Source organism: Poecilia latipinna, unplaced genomic scaffold (genome assembly GCF_001443285.1).
Source record: "Poecilia latipinna isolate Pla-1442-1.1 unplaced genomic scaffold, P_latipinna-1.0 Scaffold1117, whole genome shotgun sequence".
Taxonomy (NCBI): Eukaryota; Metazoa; Chordata; class Actinopteri; order Cyprinodontiformes; family Poeciliidae; genus Poecilia; species Poecilia latipinna.
The window spans coordinates 215,625-236,821 of NW_015113733.1; the positions used below are offsets into that span (position 1 = coordinate 215,625).

At 40.7% G+C, this 21,197-nt stretch overlaps 1 protein-coding gene across 1 annotated transcript in view; it reads right to left on the minus strand.

The window, feature by feature from the left end:
- Window positions 1–19,589, minus strand: part of mipol1 (mirror-image polydactyly 1) — a 33,115-nt gene extending 13,526 nt beyond the window's left edge. Inside the window, exons 1-6 of the mRNA XM_015052523.1 lie at window positions 19,461–19,589; window positions 19,128–19,233; window positions 18,220–18,346; window positions 12,307–12,340; window positions 12,043–12,213; window positions 4,175–4,225 (exon numbers count right to left, since the gene is read on the minus strand). Coding sequence (XP_014908009.1) covers window positions 4,175–4,225; window positions 12,043–12,213; window positions 12,307–12,340; window positions 18,220–18,346; window positions 19,128–19,233; window positions 19,461–19,589 — 618 coding nt within the window. The remainder of the gene's footprint in view (window positions 1–4,174; window positions 4,226–12,042; window positions 12,214–12,306; window positions 12,341–18,219; window positions 18,347–19,127; window positions 19,234–19,460) is intronic.
- Window positions 19,590–21,197: the final 1,608 nt, after the last annotated feature.

The window sequence follows — 21,197 nt, forward strand, 5'->3', positions numbered from 1 at the left end:
TGACCTGAAGTGGGTCCCTGTGCCCCCTCCCCCACCACCACCACCACCACCACCAGGAAGTCACTGTTTGAAAGCTGCGTTCCTATTGACCTTAAAGTTGCTTAAAGGAAACACCAATTTTGAAAAAAAAAAAAAAAAAAAAAAACGCGTTTTACAATAAAAAGTTTTGGCGCTAGGATGAGGTGGGGTTTTTTTGGCAGTATTGAAATTAATGTATTTCACAAAAACTGCAATGGAAATACTTTTTTCGCATCACACCAGACACATGATCAACAACCTGATAACTGGTGGAAAACACTAAGACAGGAAGTGGTAGGAGGAGGATGGACGAACAGCCAAACTGCTGCTTAACTTCAGCTTTTTACCAGTGGAAGGAACTGGAGAAATATAAGGTTTGTTGTTTTTATTCTGTCAGAGATATGGTTCACCACTGCATTATACTGTAGGGATGAACATTAAGACAGAGATTAGGAACAGACTTTAAATACTGGGATATGCATAAAAGTGCGAAGTAAAGCCAAAACATTTGGGTGAATATCATTTTAGTTCATGTTGCCCTGCAGTTCTGAAGGGTTCATCAGTTTGCTCATATGGAATCTTTTATTCCAGCATAACAGTTTTTCACATGTTATGCTGCATATTTAAAACCTATGTATGGAGAAAGTCTTTAACCTATTTGTATTAAAATAGTGGAAACATCTGGTTCTTTGTTCTGAGAGCTCTCTATGAGCTTGTCACCAAACTGACTGGGTGGAATTTTGGATCACTTTGAAAACTCGTCGGTTTTGCATGTAGAAGGAAGAAACCTCATTTCATCAAACTCTGGTTTGCTTTATGAGCTTCTTTTTTTCATTCTGAATCCACTTTTCTTTTTTTCTGCAGGTTAAACCTTTTCGAGGATTTTTAATCAAGCTAAAGATAATTTTTCTTAGACAGGTCATGTGCTGAAAGGTCACATGACCTTTCACAGCTTAATTAAATTTTTTTTACCAATTTGACTGGTTGCTTAATTTGCTTCATCAGTGTTTAACATTTGGCCAAAATTAGAAGCTTAAAACAAATACTGAGTAACATTTTCACTTGTTGTAGCTCTTATAGACGGCGCCATGTTTGAATGGAGCATTAAAGGGATTTATATAGAGACTCAGCCAAACTTGGTGTCCATTTTCTGTTTACTGGCAAAGTTTAACCAGCACTTTGTTTAAAATGTCCAGATATTTCACAGGACACATAATGTCACGCACTCTAACAAGATCCTCATGGACCATCGAAAAAGAAACAGGCCCACAGCATCACAGGACAAGAACAGTAAAATGTGGGGTTCCTGAAGGAGCAGCTCTTTTATTTCACATCTATGAACTATCTGTAGCTCACTTTACAAAATATCATAACATCTTCTACCGTATTTATGCAGATGAGCCACAGCTTGACATCTCTGTCGCCTCCTGACTCTAGTTTACTAAAGTCACCAGCGATTTGTCCGTAATTTAAATTAGTGCGTGAGTCAGAGTTTCCACTAGCAAATACACAGTCTTTTGGTTTTGGTCCAAAACATAGAAGAACAGAGATCAGCGTTCAACGAGACACAGAGACTACAGATCATGTATGACACCACAGTGCTTAACCAACACAAAAAACATACTAAATCAATTTATCATCTTCTTAAAACACTGTGTGAATAAAGGGTTTCCTGTCAAAACAGAGCACAAAATAACTACCACATGCTTTTATTTTTAGTAGATTAGATTATAGAAACAAGGTCTGTCATGTGTACTAGTCTTTAACTTAAAAAAAAAATCAGGTAGGCAAGTGGCAGCTCATCCAAAATGGTGCCTTCAGATTCCTGAACATCGCCAGTAAAATGGATCCTATAACAACCAGTTCTCCAATCACTGCTCTGAATCTCTGTTTTCTCTCGGGGTGAAATCCAAGTATGGACCATCCACACTGCAGTCAGAGCACTTTGGTCAACCAACCAGTTTCAACCAATAATGGTTCAGAAGGTGGGTTTTAGCCTCCATTTAAAGGAATTCAGTGTTTCAGCTGTTTTGCTGTTTGGAAGTTTGTTCCAGATTTGTGGTGCATAGAAGCTAAATGCTGCTTCTCCGTGTTTAATTTAAATTGTAGGTTCTATTTGAGCTAAACTTAAATATTTGTGTTCATTTAAGCCCAGCTTTCCTCTCATGTCCTCAGAGTGATGATGCTCTGCATAAATAAACTCGGCTGACTATTCCTAATCGGGAGCAAGAAGTGTTCCTCAACAAATTCCTCAATTTGTCGCACAAAAACAGAGTTTCAGTTGAGGCCACAGTGGCATTCAGGTTACATCACGTCCTGCAACTTTTAAAGGCGTCTCTGCTCAAGTACTCCTAAATAATGGTCACAAGCTGTACTCTGTAACATTTCAGGAATGTGGTCCGGGTCTGGTATCGACACATACCGTTAGAAGGTCACGGTAAATTGTGCTGCATCCTTTAGTTTGATTTGAAACTTTAGGTTCAAGTCGGTTCAAAGGCCTGATTTAAAAGTTCAGCCAGGAATTGTGGTTTGTGATTTGGGCTGCAGGATTTCAGCAGCTCACTGAGTGTCTGGCGTTAATTTGATGGCAGCTGCTGATGTTTCTGTGTGAAATTAAAATGCTCTCCCGGTTCTAATCCCCCCAGAGCCCAGCCTAATTAACAGGCTTGAGGAGGATACACAGAGCAGCGATACATTAATAACAAAATTTAATTTATTTCAGGGAAAAAAGAGATGCAGGCAGAGATAAAGGAGCATATTTGTTAGCATGAAAATTTCATTCTTCTCCTCTTGTATGAGATTTTTTTTTGTTTTCTTTACAGTGTTTTAGTCTTGATTTAAGTGTAAGCTTTAAGCCTTAAGCACAGACAGGTGCAGGGTTTAAGCAGGAACCTATGCATGTTAGCCAGGATGAGGAAGAAGTTCTCTGCTCAGGAAACACAGAAAGTGATCGACAAACTGGAGCTGATTCAAAGTTTTCAAAGAGTGAACAGTTTCAACCGAAGGATTTTACATACTTTTTCCATTTCATCTGCATATGAAGGGAGGACTTAACATGCTATAGATACTCATATCCCAGTTTTCTCTCAGATGGTCCAATACAAAACTTTGTGAAAAATGTTCCTACAGAATTTCATCTAATCTCGCTGATTGGACGAGTATTTGGCAAGTGTGCAGAAGGTAACCAGGGAAAACGATTCCTTCACTTTTTTCATAAAAAAGTTAAATCCATACTTTCTGTAATTCACAATCCATTTTTCATCCATTTTTATGTGAGAACACAGAGGTTTACTACGGACTGGGGCCAGGACTTAATGTGTCAATAAGTTAACTAAACACTTTAACTCAATAAAAATGTTAACGCCATTATTCACATTTACATGTTTTTACACATGAACCTGGCCAGAACCTTTGTATTTGTGCATTTCTGGTACGCCCATAAATCTGACGCAAAACCCACGTCCGCTAATAGCAGCGATGGACGACGAAGCTGCTTCTCTTGGCCCTCTGGGCATCAACTTTCACTTCATCAAACGAACTGATGGGACCCCGGGAAAGACTAATGCTGTGTTTAAGTTGTGCTAAAAGGAGTTAGCCTGTAAGTGAAGCTAGTCAAGCCTAAACTAGCATCTCAATGCTAAGCATGTAGCAGCAACACATGTTTAGCAAGTGTAGATGCTAATGTCAGCGTCTAAAGTTCATATTTCTGAAGAAGCTCCAGGAATGATCAGGAGTTCCTGAAACACTGGAAAACTGAATGACTAGAACACTTTGCATCAATCTGATGGGCGAAGAACCTAAATAACTGATCTTTGTTGTTGAGCAAAAGATCAGTTATCTGAATAATAATTGAATAAATGTCTATTTATTACATTATTAAGCAGCAAAAAGGGGAGTTAAATTTAAAATATTGCTTATTTAGTCAATACATAGTTTATCTAAACAAAATAATATGTTTGGTTACATTAATTAACTCAATTAAAAAATTTTAATCGAGTCCCATCCCTAATATGGACATATTTCTACAGTGGTGTTGGAGCAAATGTATGAATGGATGGAAGAAGACAAGAATGGAGTCATGAATGGATAATAATAATAATGGATGGATGATGAACAGATGACAGGGACATTGAAATTATCATCAGTAGTCGTTTACCTGGCTGAATGACTGGTCGTTCTGAAGCAGGTCTTCCTTCAGCCATTTACACTGCAGAGACACAGAAGGAGGAGTCAGCGCTTCATTAGCTATTAACTCATGTCACTGGATTAGAAATGGAAGTTAGAAGAAGGGATGCATGGGTATGAAGATCTGGGCCAATATTGATAACCAATATCAACATTGATGTTAGGGCCAACCGATTGATCGATCGTTTTTTTCCTATATTCTTTCGACGCGCCACAATCTTCCGCTGCATCACTATTGCCGTCACATGAGCAAACAAACACCATATGGTCGACTCACAAACACACAACAAGCAACATGGAAATAAACAACTGTTATTCATATCAGCCCGGTTTTACTCGTCTGACCAATACTATAAGGTTAAAAATGAACAGTCGACCATGAAAATGCTCATTTTACACATTAAGAGGGGAAACAAAGGAAATATGACATCATTGGTTTTGTTCTTAAGACTTTATTTCCAAGTGATAAGGTGGAGACTGTGGATAAAAGCTTCCTGCACTATGACATGTAGATAGAATAAACCTCTTTCTTCCTTCCAGACAAATCATGTTTGCCTTATATGTATTTCACTGTTTTGACTTGAGTTTTTCCAACTTGTAGTTTCTTGAGGCGTTATCAAAGTTTTTGTTAAAGATAGTTTATCTTACTACTTCACTAACCAGATTTATAAAGCCGGCTAAATTTACAACTCCACACATTTCTTATAGAAAATCAATCATACACAAACTTTTTATTATTGAAAAAATACTTTATTAATCTCAAAGGAAAATTAATATATCCTTCAAAGCAGTCATTATAGATTGTGATATCTGTGGACACGATGGCTCTGCTGCAGCAGTCTGTATTTCCTTTCACTGACTCATGGCCGCCCACTTCAGGTTCAGCAGGAGATCTCGCAGTGTTCTCCTCTGAGAATATTTAAGTAGTTTCTTTTTGAGGCCTAGATCAGAATGGTTTGAAACTTTTCTTCATTAACCTCTGTGGTTTAGATTTAAACCTTTAATTATAGAAACAAAGTGCTTTTAGGAGGCAAGAAAAGTGGGAGCAAAGATATATAGACTTCCACAAAAGATAAAAAAAAATGTTAAAAATATTCTAAATTGCCATATTAACAATAATAATTTCACAACACAAAATACAGTCTCATAATTGTGAAGAGCCATTTTGATAACTATCCATCTTGGTGTGGCACAGGGAGATTTCTGACAGTATGAGAGCGGTCACTGTGCGTCTCCACATCAGCCGAACTTGCTGAGCTGCAGGTCGCTGTGTAAAAAGACGTATGGTGTATCAGGACTGCAATGGTCTGTGCACAGAATTTTTTGACATGCCCAAAAACTCAAAAGCAGCTCGGCCTACGTGGAGATAAAAAAGTGCATGCAACTGTATCAGATACATAGGAAACTATGTATTTGATATATATATAGGCAGAAACAGCCACAAACTAGCACAGACGTGCACTGAAGTAGCCTGGCAGTTGCCTTATGCGATTCTGCTAGATTCTCATTTCCTTCAATGCTCCATCTGGGAGTTCTCCTTTTGACCTCGATTTCTTCTGTAGAATTTCAACCTGGCCAATCAGTAATCAGAAGAAGAAGAAGCTGGGAACAATGTTGATTTTCTGCACTGTTTTAGAATTGTAGTTTTTGCATTGGCAGCAGAGGAAGTGAACAAAGCAGTTCAGTTTGTGGGCAATGAAGTCAGATAAGATGAATGTAGAAGACATTTTACTGCTGGCAAAGATGACATACGGCTCGGCACTCCTGTCTTCGTGTTGGGGGCGGTTGTTTGCAGCGCAGGGAATTTCTGGTAAGCTTCATAGTGTAGCTGGAACTTTATATGCACCACGACCAAACGTTAGCAATTGGATAAAATCAGATCCAATCACTTAAAATTTCTACAGAGTTCATGCCTCCAGCTAGTAATCGTTTCTGAACAGCTGAGGGTCCAGATCCTCTGTATGAAACACAGCTTTGAACAAGGGTTGGTTTTTACCAGGATAGTACTGAACAGGCTTACACTGGTAAGGATAAAGTTTGGTGGATGAATTGGTGTCAATAAAATGTCCAAATAATGATAGAAATATGTGACCTCCGGGTCAGGTCTGCTGAGCAATTTTGGAAAAAAAAAATTACATTTATTCCACCACAAATTGTGTGAATAATTAGACCACTGTTGGAAAAAGTTACCAGAAAAAATGAATCACACTTAGATTGCTAAATTGTTGGACTTTAGTTTCACATTCCACCTACTAAGGGATCATCATCATGTCATATCGACACCGAGCGCAAGATTTCCCAGCATGCATCAGTATTACATTAGTGTTCTGGTGTAAAAAAAAATGAGGCTATTAGACTTAGGTAAATCCACTGTCACTTCTCTCATTTAGAGACAAAAAGGAGAAGTTTTTCAGCTTAGAGTGTGACATTAGAAGAGATTCATTATTAATCGGGGTGAACAAGAACAGCCCTGGGTTCCTTCTAAGTATCGCAGACAGGTTGACAAAGAGCCGCAGCTCAGCCTTCATCGGGATGTTCTTAATCATCTTCAGAGTTATTGAACTTAAGCAAGCTATTGAAGTTTTAAAAAAGTAATTTGTGGATTTATTCTCTTTTGCTGCATTTCGGCTAATAAAAGTTAATTAAAAACTGGAATAAAGTGCTCCAGTGTCTCATGCGCCTGTCAACAAGCAACTCCAGCTGTTTCTGCTCTTTGGGTCACTCGGGGCAGTTGCGTGGGCATCAAACCAACAGGCTTCTTTTTGGGGGTCTTGTCAGGGAGTGAGGTGGTCAGCAGCTCCAGGTGAGGTTTGATGAGTTCTGATAACCTGTAATTACTTGATATCAATTCAATAAGGAGCAGGAAGCTCCAGCTGGCGTGCGGGTTGGAGTGCTCAGGAAGAACCCTCCCCCTCTTTCTAATATTTCCCAGAACCCCCAGCTGCTGAGGGAGATAATCCCTGAGAGATGAAAGGAGGGAATGAGGAATCGGCGAGCAACAAGGGGTGGAGAGGCATGGGGAGGGGTGGAATCCTCCAACGTGGAGTGCTCTTTCTTCTTCTTCTCTGAGGATTATGGCAGCATTTGAAACATATTTCACTGTGGTGCAGCGCTGGAATGAAGGCGGGATTAAGGTGTTACCATTGAGGGGTGGTGTTAACGTAATAGGGATAGTTGTTAAAAGACGGCGAAGCAGTGTTATTGGCGGGGGTCACTGATAGTGATGGAAGTTGATACACTGAGGTACAGCTTCAAGGAGGCAGGCATCAGAAAGAGGTTAAAATGTAAGGCCACATGTGCTGATGAGGGACAAGTCAAAGGTTCTACAGTCCGTCTAACACAACCATACAACTTCAGCTAGAAGACTACTGTCTTTTATATGCAAATGAAGTATTTCCACATGAAGGTGCTACAAGGTGTAGGATCTGGTACGGATTCTACATGTCAATGCTCCACACATTCTCGTATTACTATATCTAAAACTGACAGAACACCAGCAGGTAAGGCAGGTGAAGCGTCTTGGCCAAGGATGCAATGAATTAGGCAAACAGAGCGGGAATTGAAATGCCAACCCACCGATTGGAGGGCAAACTCCAACCGCCGTCACCACAAAGGGTAATGTCCTACAGTAGGATAATAAGATGTGATGGGTGGGTCAGCTGCAGTATCAGTGTGGTGGTTGGCCAGCAGTAAACTGGAATAAACGCCTCAGCCAGTAGGAGTGGTGTGAGTAGTGAGAGGTACCGACAGACAGGGCTGTGGCTGTCCCATCAGACCAATTTAGACTGAAGTCAGTGGCCTTCAGCATTGACTGCAGCGCATTGAACAAGACAAAGTGTAGTAAATAAGTTGTATGAGTGTTACTTCTGAGTGGTATAGGAAGTCTACATCCCCCTCAATCTTGCTCGTCTAACCAGTGATGTTCCTCATTACTCTCTAGTGTTTGCTGCAAATTACTCTCCACCGTTCTTTTACAGCATCACCTGCTTCAGTCTCTTCTTTAGGTCATGTTAGACACACCTCAACTACTCCTGGTCCCCCTCCTTAAATGCCTGCTTTTTCTGACTGAGGAGCTCCTTGAGGGTGATCCAGGTCTTATTATTTGGAAAGCAGCATGCAGTCCCAGCTTGTATCACAACATCCCTGCAAAAGTGCTGTGTGTTGTAATAATGTCCACTCTCCTCTCAATGTCAAAATCCGTGTTGTTCTCCAGTGTGTCCAGTAGTGAACTACTGGACACACTAAACAGTCTTTACAAGACAGTTTAATTAAAACAATCTTGTAAAGACCTTCTCTGTTATCCATTTTCTGAAGGAACAGGTTGTTGAACAGTTTTAATTCTCTGGGGTTTTATGTGGGTTAAAAGAAAACCAGACCGTGATGTGGTCTGCCAAGGACATACAAGTGTAAGTATGTCCTTTACGACATAACCATGAACTGGAATGCACTATGTATTTTAATGGACCATGAATATTAGAGGAGTTAGATGAATATAAAACATACACCTCAGTTATTTTCTATTAATCAATCTTCACCAAGAGCAGTTTCTGAGTTGCGGGTGATGATCCTTTCCATTAAAAAAACATTGTAAAAGAGTTAATAGAGGAGTGATGATGTGATGACTTCCTGAAGGTTGAGTTTCAGAAAGAGCAAGAGCTTCTTAAAGAGACAGAGACCCAAATTCAAGGTGTTAAATTAGGAAGTGAAGTTTATTTTAAGTCATATTTGATATATGCAGCATTTTGATAACTGATGGTAACAAAGTTTCTTGATTATGTTATAAAATACCACTATGTGTTTGGACAATACACAATAATGTCATGGATGTTAAAGAGTCATCTATTTATTTTAAACATATCTGAACTCCACTGATGTGTAGCTGCAGGTACAGTGGTGCTCCTCTATGGAAACGAGTTTCAGCTTTTATGTTTTCCAGGAAGAACTTTCTCATTTCTCTTTTCAGTCCCTCCCATTCTCTTTTGAAGCCAGTTGCTTTGGTTACCACCGCTGTTTGGCGATGCTAGAGCAGTTTAGGTAACCATGGCTACCGCACTCTGTCAGTCACAGCAAGGAAACAGATGAAGGCTCCTGATCTGATTCCTTTTTTTTTTTTCATCTGGAAAAATATCAGAGGCGGGGCTTCTGAGCCCACCACCTGCCGCAGAGCATGCTGGGAGCACAACCAATCTCCATGTTCAACTGGCCAACTCTATTTCGCTCATATCCCACCAACAGCCAGACTCATCTCTTTTCATTTCTACTGATTTCAACCCCACCCCCACAGAGAGCAGTATATAAATTGTGGGTAATAAATCCAACACTCTGCAGGTTTTGGTAATAAACTCTGTGAATTGAACTTTGATCATAATCAGCCTCCAGAGGAGAGATGGGGGTTGGGGGAGAGAGAAAATGTGGATTTTCTACTTTAAAGTAAGAATGAAAATTGTAGCTAGAAACTTATAAATAAATAGGAAACCACATACAAGAAAATGTGGGACATGTCTCTGCTGGCAAATAAGGGATCAATAATAAAGTTTAGCATTTAGATTGATTATTAGATCCATCTTTAAGTGATTGAGTTTTGAAGCAATCAGGATATATTATTTCTTATATTCCATTAATGCATGAGTGTGTGTACAAATGGCAACCTCATTAAATATTTTGTGTTTTCTTAATAAATGTTCACATATCAAAGTATAACCTCTGGAAAAATAAGTGATATAATTGCACGTAAAAATGGTTTTGATCGTGAGACACAGAAGGATCCCATTATAACACTCTACTCCCTTACTAGACAATGGTAAAGGTCTAATACTAACGGTCTGCAGCATTAGACCATAGAAGCACAGATTATGAGGAGAGAAAAGATCAGATTAAATGGTTCTACATGACGTCACGCCTCCTACATCCAGGTGTTCTGTCACTGATGGAAGACGTTTTTCTACTTCATTCTGTTTGAGCTAACTATGCTACACACTCACAGTGTGTCTGGTTAATATCCAGAGGAGACACAAGTCATGCAATACAGGACAGATTTGCTCTCCTTACTTTATTAGTGGTAACAATATTATCAAATGTTTCTAAAAATAACCAAATTATGACATCAATAGTGTACTAAGCAGACTGCTGTAAAAAAATTACTTTGTAGGAAAACCTGTAGTTAAAATCATTTTAAGTTAAAGTTCCACAAATTGGAAATTGACAAAAAAAGAGGAGGAAAAATAGCTTATTGATGCATCGCTATTGGTATGCACTCATGGGACTAATGTGTTGAAGCAGAGACACATGACACATGGAGGCCAATGGGGCCAGCAGATCAACCTGCTGCAGCAACAAATTTTTATTAAAAATATTTATGGATGTGAAAAACCTCCAGGTCTTTGCTTTGCTACTGAACCCTGTTAGCCTCTCTAGAACCTGCTGTTTTTGCTGTTATTTTATGTGAGCTCTTCTCTGCACTCCAAAGGTCAGGTTACTGTTTCAATCTGGACAAATGTGTGAGAGGGCTGCCTCAAAATTTTAAGCCAAAAAAAAAAATCCATTCCGTCATTATCTTGCTGTGTAAACATGGACTGAATAAGATGTGATAGAGGATTAAACCCTCTTTATTGAGCTTTATAAATTTTTATTATCTTAATAAAAATCTGTAAGTGGTGGAAATTGATCATTTTTGTAAAGATTGTTGAATATTTTCAGAGATTTGACAGCTTGAACTAATCAAATTTATAACCATCTGCCTCTCTGGGCGGCTCCTTTAGGGGGCGCCACAGCAGATTATCAGCCTCCATCGCTGGCATCCTTCTCTGTCTCACATCCCTCTGAAACCTTTTCCTTTTATTAATCCCAGAACGACCTGATCTGTCCCTCAGGACACAGTATTTATTCCTAATGCTATAGCATTTAGTTCCTTAGAAAAAAACCCCCCAACAAACATTAACAGCTCTACCAACTTCAGTTCTTTCTTATTATTAGGTCCATCATCTTTAAACATCCACTCCAGCAGGTTTCACTCCTTTCCTGCTAACATGCTAACATCTCTTTTCCTCCTTGCAGCTACTCCTTTAATGCATTTCTCCTGCCACTCGTCTCCGATCTCTTCATCCTGCCTGCTCTCTCTTCTTCCTCTCTCGCCTGTTGCTGTTGTGAACATCACTGGCCCTTCTGTCTGACCTTATCTGTTAGCCTGTTTATCAGCACTGTTAACTACAACAAGAGGCTCAGAGCTGATCCCTGATGTATACCATTCCACACTTTGAACACATTTACCTCACCATTGACTAACATCCTAGCTACCCATCTTGGATCTCTCTCACAGCCTCTCTGGAACCTGCTTAAGCTTAGACATGACCATCTACGGTTCAACTAAAAACCACCATCACTCTAGATCAGGGGTGCCCAAAGTCGGTCCTAGAGGGCCGGCATCCTGCATGTTTTAGTTCTCTCCCTGGTTTAATGCACCTGGATAAATGATGACTCGTTACAAGGTCATCATGTAATGAGTCATCGTTACATGATGCTTTCATCGTTACATGATGCTTGTCAACCTTTTCATTGACAAGCTGAAAAGGTTGTTACTACCACCAGGGAGAGAACTAAAGCATGCAGGATGCCGGCCCTCCAGGACTGACTTTGGACACCCCTGCTCTAAATGTAACATTCAACAAATATTGATGAAAGTAGCAATGAAAGAAGAAAACCTAACAAATAGGGTTTTATCTTAAAATGTTTTTCTGAACTGTTTTTGCTGCAAAGGCAGTTCAAAATTTAGCTGGAAATTTGTCAGGATAAAAAAAATAAAGAAATCAAACTGATGTTTGATCTGTTTAGGTGTAAACTCACCTTGTCTACAGATTTGTCTCTCTCCTCGATCACGGCCTTCATCTCCTGAGCAGTGATGTCACTCCTTCGCTGTTGTGCTAGCCGTACGCGCTGAACTAGAGCTGAGCCGAATTGCCTCACTTCCTGGACTGAGTCGGCTTCGCAGACATGCTCAAGGAGATCTTTGATGTCCTGAGAATCAGAAACAATCAGGTTGAACCTGGTCCGGTCATCAGTTCCAGAATAAACCAAACATTGGTTTGTAAATGTGCTGAGTCAGCTCACCATGTCAACGTCCTGCAGGCTGATATCATCCGACCTGAAAACAAAAGAGCAGATAATCTGTTTGTGGAGAATCTAAAGCTGGTCTGTCGCCATCTACCATGTCTAAAACATCTGTGTAAAATAGTTTTATCTTAAGCACAGACGTCCAAGGTACAAAGACAATGGGACTTCTAATCACTTTTTTTCCAATTCAGTTTGTTTATATGATGCCATTTCACTACAAATGTCATCTCAATGCACGTTACAAAAATAATTTCAGTTCAATCACACATTTATTGCAACTGATGCCATCAAGCAGCAGATTAGCCTCAGTTTATCATTCAAGTGAGTTTAAAATCTAAGGAAACTCAGCAGAGCATCGAGTCACTGACCTGCAGGACTCACTCCTCCTGGACGAACGAGTAACGACTTAAAACAAACACTTGCTTTGTGTTGCTGATTTAACAGCAGTCCCTCATAACAAGCATGCATATAACAACGGTACAGAGGAAAAACTCCCCTGTAAACGGGCAGCATTATGTATTTTATAGGCACATAGTGGCATTTTATATTATAATCAACTATGTTACTTTTAGTTGTAATAAAAATGCTATATATCAAATATGATTCTATAACTTAATGCCTTAAAACTGGCCCTCTGTCTCTTTAAGAAGCTCCTGCTCTTTCTGAAACTCCACCTTCATGAAGTCATCACAACGTGGCTCCTCTATTAACCCTTTAACAACGTTTTACCAGCGTTGCGATGAGAAGTAGCTCGTAATGAGCTCAGCAGAGGTTGTATTTCCAGCAGTTCGCTACTTTCTGCTGGCTAGTCTGAAGGAACCAAGTGTGGTAGTCATGGGGAAGACTGCTCACTGCGTTGGAAACTCAGATAGAGTCTCAGATAGAGACCTGAAGAAAATGCTGTTGAAGTGTGGCAGAGAGTTACTATCCAATGAAAGTAATCCTGTGCCACTCAGTGAGGCAACATAAGAAGTCAGAATGAAGTTTGCAAAGAGCTTCATTCCTGGAGACATCATGCCCTGTGCTCTGACGAAACCTTATGACATTTAGAGGGAAAAGAGAGAAGTTATAAAGTACGGAGGTGGCAGCATCATGCTGTGGAGCTTCATTGCTGCAGGGACAGAGAAGCTGGTCAGACTTTAAGCAGACAGAGCTAACATTGGGGGTGGAAGGCTTGGGAGAGAAGCAAACTTGTTTGTTGGAATGGCCCAGTCAAAGTCCAGAACTACCACTTGTAAACAACAAAACTTGTTTTAACTGAGTTGAGATTTCAGCAAAAAAGAAAGTTTTGCATCAAAGTATTAGGATGAGTAACCCTTTCACTCAGCAGTTGGCTATCAACCACTATTTTGATCACTTCTAAAATCCATAAACATCAGTGGCAGGTAAGTAACAAAATGTGGAAATACTGAAGTGATATGAATACTTTTAGAAGAGGCGTCACCCTGGTGTTTGACTTGTCTATATATTTAACCTACAGAACACGTTTGCTCTTCCTGTTACTCTGCATGAACCGTCCTCCAGTGTTTGCTCTTCAGACTATTCAGCTTATTTCAAAAGTTCCAGCCAAAGCAATGCAAGCCATGCTAATATGTATATTGTGAATGACAAATAAAAGGTGTAACTTGGTGCCCTGTAGTCAATTACTGAGGTCCTACAAAGGTTCCTGGTGTCTGTGTTCCTACCAGTGACCACGGCGACCGCCTGTTAGATTACCTGAGCGCCATGCAGCAGCTGTGCAATAATTTTGTCCTGTGATCCCTAAAGTCCGTGTTAAAATCTGTCATTTTGAATTCATTTTGAAGCAGTGGAGGCTTCCCTGGAACGGACCGCTCTCCTCTCTGCTGTTCTCGGATTCTTCCTCCTCCTGACAGGAGTCTTGACGGAGGACGTGCAGCTAGTAGTAACTACCTGATCTTCTGTCTCTCCTCCTGGGAAGTTCTTTTCATTTAGTCTGCTGCTGTTTTGCTGTAATAAACTGTAATAAGGTGGTCGAGGCGGCTCCGCTCTGCAGGGAACAGCAGATAATGAAAGACCGGCCAACTCCAATAAAGCTCCACTAACACCCTGCTTACAGCCCCCCATCCAGCCTGGCTCAGCCCGGCTCGGCTTGGCTCGCTCGCTCGCTCGGCCGTCTTCATTACCACTCCCACACACCTTCACTCAGGCACGCCGCGAGCAGCCATTAGTGGGAGCACATCCAAGAGAGAATACCATCAGTCTGCATTTGTTCCTTTGACAAAGTTTTACAAGTTGTCTCCTTCGCAGAGACAGAATCTAACGTGATGTGGCTGCTTTTCTTGGAAATCCTTCATTTCATCTGAAGGAGTTTGCTCTTTCCAGGAATCTGAAAGAAGTTCTTGTCTTGTTCCATAACTTGAAAGATGGTTGAAGGGTAACCCCATATTGCTACTCTGTAAGTCCATATGGGGGCGCTTTATTTGACAGAACTTTGTTTTTACTGAGAGGGATTTTTGTCAGGTCCAAGCTCTGGTCTAAGAACATTTTTATATTTTTAACCTTTATTTTACCAGGATAAAAAAAAAACCAACTGAGATTAAAAACCTCTTTTTCAAGGCATGAATTGCAACATGAAAGTGATTTTAAGCGCAGAGGTTTGAAGGATGTCATGTCAGAGTGTGAACAAACCTGCAGCAGAATGTTAGACATGTATGCAAACAAACGCAGAGCCTCCGAGGCTTTAAACATAACTTTGTTTAAAGTTATGTGGGAGAACGTTTTGGCCTTAATGCAAAATGATGTGTGTGGGGAGAAAACCCAACACTGCACATTCCTACGGACTCACTTTCCCCACAGTAACATATGATGGTGGCAGCATCATGCCGTGGAGAAGGAATACTGTAACAAAGAGGTTTAGATCAAAGCATATCAGCGTGTTAAAATGGCCTAAAAAATAACCTTTAAAAAAAATAAATCAGTCACTTGCAGATTAAAGTTGATAGACATACCTTCAAGAGATTTAAATCTGTAACTTTTGTTGGTCCACCTTAGATCGGGCATAAAAATTCCAACCCAATCCGAGCCCATAGACACTGTGTCAAAGTCCGATCCAATCCGACCTGACCAGTTAACAGGACAGGAAGCCCAAACCTGAAGTAACTGCTATCAGTTTAAAGTATTTCCAGACCTCTGACTTCATACTCTGCTGGCTTAGTAGTAAAACAATGTGTCACTCACACTTTATACATGTGAAAATGTGTATAACAAATGTTTTGTTGTTTTTAGCTTTTGTGTAACATCTTCCAGCTCCATCTTGTCGCTTGTTGTAACCACAGGGTGAGTCAAGTGCAAATCTTCTGGGATGTGTGACAGATAGGAGTGGAGCAGGCTGTGTGCATCAGCTGTGCAGAGCGCTGGGCTTCTTACAGTCTGATTTCTTTCTTTCCTCACCAGGGTGCATCTGCCTCGTTCTTCAACCAGCATAGCAGAGGACGTCATCCCTCTGGTCGTTCAGCTCCACTGGCTACCATTGGTGTTGGTCAGAAGGGTGGATGGCGTGATATGACAGGGTAGCTGTGGCATCATCAGAAAGTGAATGTGTGGGTGAATGGAAAAAACTGACTTTATGAAAAGCATCCTGAAAAGCGCTATCCAGGTCTGATGTCATTTCATCACCAGGCAATTCAAGTCTACTTCAATGGGCTTGCAAAGACGTTATGACTCTGCTTTTCACTCTGGTCATCAAGGGATTGCCGGCTTGCAGTGAAAACACCACACTCAAGACAATCCAGACTCTATTCATGCGGCGTTCCACGATGGCAGGTGCCACTGGAACAGGCATCTGCCATAATGCGTCTCTGGTTAATGGGTGGTACGGTGGGAACAGAGGTAGGAGTTCTTCCTGAAATCGGTGGGTCGCCGGTTTCAGTCCCTGCCCAGTCCTTTTGTCATTGTGTCCTCAGGCAAGGAATTTCACCCACCTTGCCTGCTGATGGTGCTCTAATCTGAAGATCACATGAAGTCTGGAGGTCAGTAGACAGATGGGGTCATCGGTGCACCCCAGCGACCTCTGACCCAGTCCTGTGATTCCATGTGGCTGTCGGTGAATGAAACAACTAGGCAGATGCTCATTAGCGTGATGGTCTATAAACATCTCTGGCTGTCTGAGTTTTTTGGGCCAAAGAATCCTAAAATAATGACAGCGGCTGAGCGACTGTCCAACAAACTGTCAGCCAGGAACTTAGGAGAAAAAGAAACACCGCCTCGCTTTATTCACACGGACATGAAACACACATTCACTGAGGTCACCTCCTCCATCAGCAAAACACACATGCTAATGCCCAAACACTAACACACAACAACATGAAGTGGCACACTGCAACACACTCACTGAGGTATTCAAGGCTTCCTCCTGCCACAGGAAAACACACACACACACCAACAAAACTGACACACACTCCGAGTCCTGACAGATGGAACATGCTCCTCCATATTCTGTCCTCATAAAAAAGGACTGTGGCCTCCAATATCAATTACCCTCTCACTCTGGGGGTGTGAGGGTGGGTGTGTTTGAGGCAAAGGAAGAAGAACTAGGAAGAGGGGGTTTAATTCTAATTAGATTTTCTGGTCTATTTGGCTGCTGCTTGAAGAAGACAAGAGCTCATTTCACAGCCCTCAAACCAGAGTGAGGAGGTGCATAATGAAGGGGGGAGGAAGAGGAGAGTGGTGGCGGCTTGTGATCCTTCTTCAGCAGATGCTAAACATGTTTCCCATGTAAATAAATGAAAACGACAGGCCTTCCTCAGAGAAACTGCTGGTCTACAGACGGGTCACTGGAACAACATCAAACAAACATGGAGGTCTTAGAAAACACACCGTGGTGGCTTTCCGATGCCGAAAATGACCAGAGTGTGCTGAACTAGGAGCTAAGCTCTCCTCAGAATGACTCACTCTTACTCTACAGTGTCAATTTGTCAAAGCTGCTTCATTTGGTTCATCAGTTCTGCAACCTAAACAGAAGTCTACCAACCATCAAGTCCGTATAGAGGGATTATTTTTGAGTACGCAACCTGACTGCAGAAAGCTGTCACTGGCTGCCATGGTTACCCATCATTGTCTTACCTTTTTAACACTAGCTAGCATGTTGCCAACTTACTACAACTGTTTATGACAGCCTGATAAAATAAGTTATGCTACCAAACTGACAATGAATGAGATGCGTCTTATTGATCCAAATGTGTTACATGAAGCTGAGAGGATAAATGATGAGAACAAAATGTCACAAACTTCAGCGGGCGACAGACATTACTCACTAGGAATATTAAAGAAAGTTTGTTCATGGTAAGATCAGCTCTATTTCAGTCCATCTAAAAATAAGAAACATATCCATGGTGAGGAAAGAACCAAGTGTAAAACCTCAATAGAGTTTTCCTAAAACTGTAAGTTTATATAAAAACACTATTCATATTTAGAGTGCAAAGGACCAATGTTAAATGAGGATTTCATTTACTTTGGTCACAATTAGCATTCATTTAAACTGCAGGGAGTTTCATAATGTTCTAGTTCATATTTTCTGGCTGGGCAAAGAAAAAGAAAAGACAGCAATGTGGTCTACCAGTAGCAGTGTGTAAACAGGTAAGCCCAGAATTATTCATACCGCAGGTAGATTTAGATTTTAATTCATCTTAACAAGACCACCACGATCTAAATATGATATTGATGTGTGCTAAGAATGATGCTTTTGTTTGTCTTAAGATTTCAGCAAATAAACCACTTCTACAGCTGACCTACATTTATGTAAAAGAACACCACAAATATTATTTACACATATTGCACATTGGCAGTCTGGGGGAAAATAAATAGAACATTCATGACGACTTCATGACCACTTACATGAAAAAATACTGTGTATTATAGCTATCAGTATTTCAAGAACTGTTGGACTCATACCCAGCAGCCTCCTGCAGTCGGCGGGCACGGAGTAAAGCTTCATCTCTCTCCTCATTGGCCAGCAGTAGTCGTGACATCAGAGCCTGGTCTCGGTCCTTTTGAGCTGCCAACATCTCCTCCAGCACCTCTGAAAAAACAATGAGACAAGAACCAGTCAGAAATCCTGGTTTTAGCAAAAACAAAGCTGCAAAAATATTTCCTTTCAAAATCATTTTACTGAAAATGTAAAGAAACCGAAGAGACGAAGAGATCAGCTTGGGTGAACTGTGTAGAAACTAAAGGAACTGGGTATTCCTCAAGGTGACCGGCCAATCAGTGCAGAAATCCTTATTGCTACATGGTGTGTGTGTGTGTGTGTGTGTGTTTCAGCAGTAATAACACAGAAATGACCACAGCTCATCTGAGACTGAGAGCCAGGAGACTCTGCTGGTTATTGAAGGGTTCTGTGTGGGCTTCTACCAGGACCCGTCTCAGACTGCAGCTCTTATTTCAGAAAACAAATCTAACTGAATATAATTTTTAGATTTTCTAATTTCAGTCAGGCTCCCTCCCTTCAGCTCGGGGGAGCCTGTGTTCTGCCTGTGTAAGATTTTACACACCAAGGTGAAATGAACATCTCAGCAGAGCTTGATAAGACGATCTGGAGACAAAGCAACCATCTGAATTGACGACACAAGGAAAAGTTACAGGACTTGGGTTTTGTTGTGTTCAGGGCTCTTCAGTAATGTTAACGTCAGAGATATGAACTGGTGAAGTGATTCTCTGTATTGGGCTCTACTGGGGCTGCCAAAGTACAGAAAAACTAAAACTACTACTATAACTAATAAAAGCTAAACCTAAATTCTAATGAAAAACCCAGGACTGTTCTGACCCAGGTGTGTAAACCCAGCTGACCTCCCCCTCCTTACCCATGGGTCTCTCCCAGTGTCGGGCCTCTCGCTGCTGCTCCTTCAGCTCTTCGTCCACCTCTCTCTGCAGCAGCTCCTTCTCTTTCTGAACCATCTGCACTTGAAGCTGATAAAAAGTTTCTGAATTAGAGCGCTTCAGAGGAATTCACTCTAACAGTTTAGCAGCCAATTGAGGCCTAAAGTCAGTTATGTGACCAAATACAAAATCTTCCCCACAAGCTCTAACCTTTGACCTGGGGATCAAAGGAAAGGCTAGACGTGTCCCATCTAATGGTAGCTGATGGACACAGTCTGCAGGAGAACTGCTAGAATGAAAGCAGGGCGTCTTCTGACCTTGTTGTTAAGTTCCCTCATGGCGTCGAGCTCCTTCAGTAAGAAGGAGATGTTTCGGGTTGGAGTCACAGTCTGACGTGGGCTGGAGGCAGAGATCTGAGGAGAGCTGAGCAAAACCAAACGGCTCATTTAACCCATCAGCGTCTCAGTAGGCTCCACATGGGAACAGTGTCTTAATTATAGAGAAACAGCGTAAATATAAACAGCGACTTCCTTTCAGTAGAAATTATATTTGTGGCGTCAAATGATTATACAGTCATTTTAAATAAATTAGAATGTTATTGAAAAGTTTATTTATGCAACATCATTCACTTAGTGAAAGATATTTTATAGTGTACATAATATCTTTCCTATGAGCATATACATATTTTTTAATTATATAAAAATTTTTTATTTAACTTGAGATTAAAACCCTTTTTCTCAAAGTAATCATGGCCAAGTGGCAGCAACAAATGCAACATAAAAAGTTACACAAAGTTCTGTGAAAATTGATGCAAAGTGTTGATGAAATGAAAAGGAACATGGAAGGACAAAGAACAAACAAGGCATAGAAATAAAGCAATAAAAAACACAGAAAAATACAAACCATTATAGAATAACTCAGGACAGATCAACAGATGAGCAAATATTTACATGATCTCATCCAAGGTATGCATGCTCAAGGAGCAGACTTGAGCAAAAACAGTAAAAAGAAAAATCCCCATGGTGTGTGTTGGTAACTTTAGTTTTTTCTTTTAGAATTGACTGACTGGTAGTTTCTGGATGTTTCCATCTGAACAGACAACGCTGAAGTTTCTACAGTAGCAGGCAGCGATGCGACTCCTGGTCAGTTTAGCTGTGTTTGGTCAGGTCTCCTGAGACGTCACCTCGGTGTGTTTCATTAGTTTCCTCCTGTGTGTTGTTAGGTGTTTTAAAGTGAGGTTGCGCCCTCACATTATCAGATCTGAAGCACAGAAGTGCAGGCAGCAGATTTAATAAGCACCGACTGATGTTCGCCTGTAATTCTCCCTTATTACCTTAAAGGTCAGATTGCTTCTTAGTGTAATAAAGCAGGTAAATAAGGCAGTGAAATATGAGTGACACTGTATTTTGTAATTGACTGTTTCTGACTTTATTATATCAGCTCATTCTAATCAACTGCTCCCCCTCCTGCTGAAGCTGCTTTTACTAGCTTCTTATTTCTATAAGGCCCTCAAGCACTTCAGCTAATCAAATCAAAGGCTAAATTTATCAGCTAGCACTTCATACAGTGCAGCACCTCCAACTGCTCCACACGTTTATTTGAAAAAGAATCGAAAGAAGAGACGCATTAACATGAATCACCGTACCTGCAAAAAAAGATGGGGTTTCAATGAAAAGCAATAAACTTTTTAATAAATCTTTTTGTGGCACAGCTCGGCAGACGCAAAATTAATCCTTAAAAATAAGTACACATATTATAGAATTTCCAATATTATTATTATTTAACTAACGTAGTTCAGGTAGATGACATCGATGATCTCTCTTATTTATTGTAAAAGCTGTAAGGTCAGCCAGACCTCCTCTAAGCTTCAGTACTAACATGTGGGATGTTGCACCTGGAATACAAGTAAGAACTGGTGTTTCATGTCAACTACCCAGTCTGACCTAAGAATAATCCCATATCGTTGATAGTGTTGCACTGTGACTCAATCAGGTCCTGGACGAGGCTTAAAGCTTTCCTTTTTGACAAAGCCTATAGATAGACTGGCTTAGGTT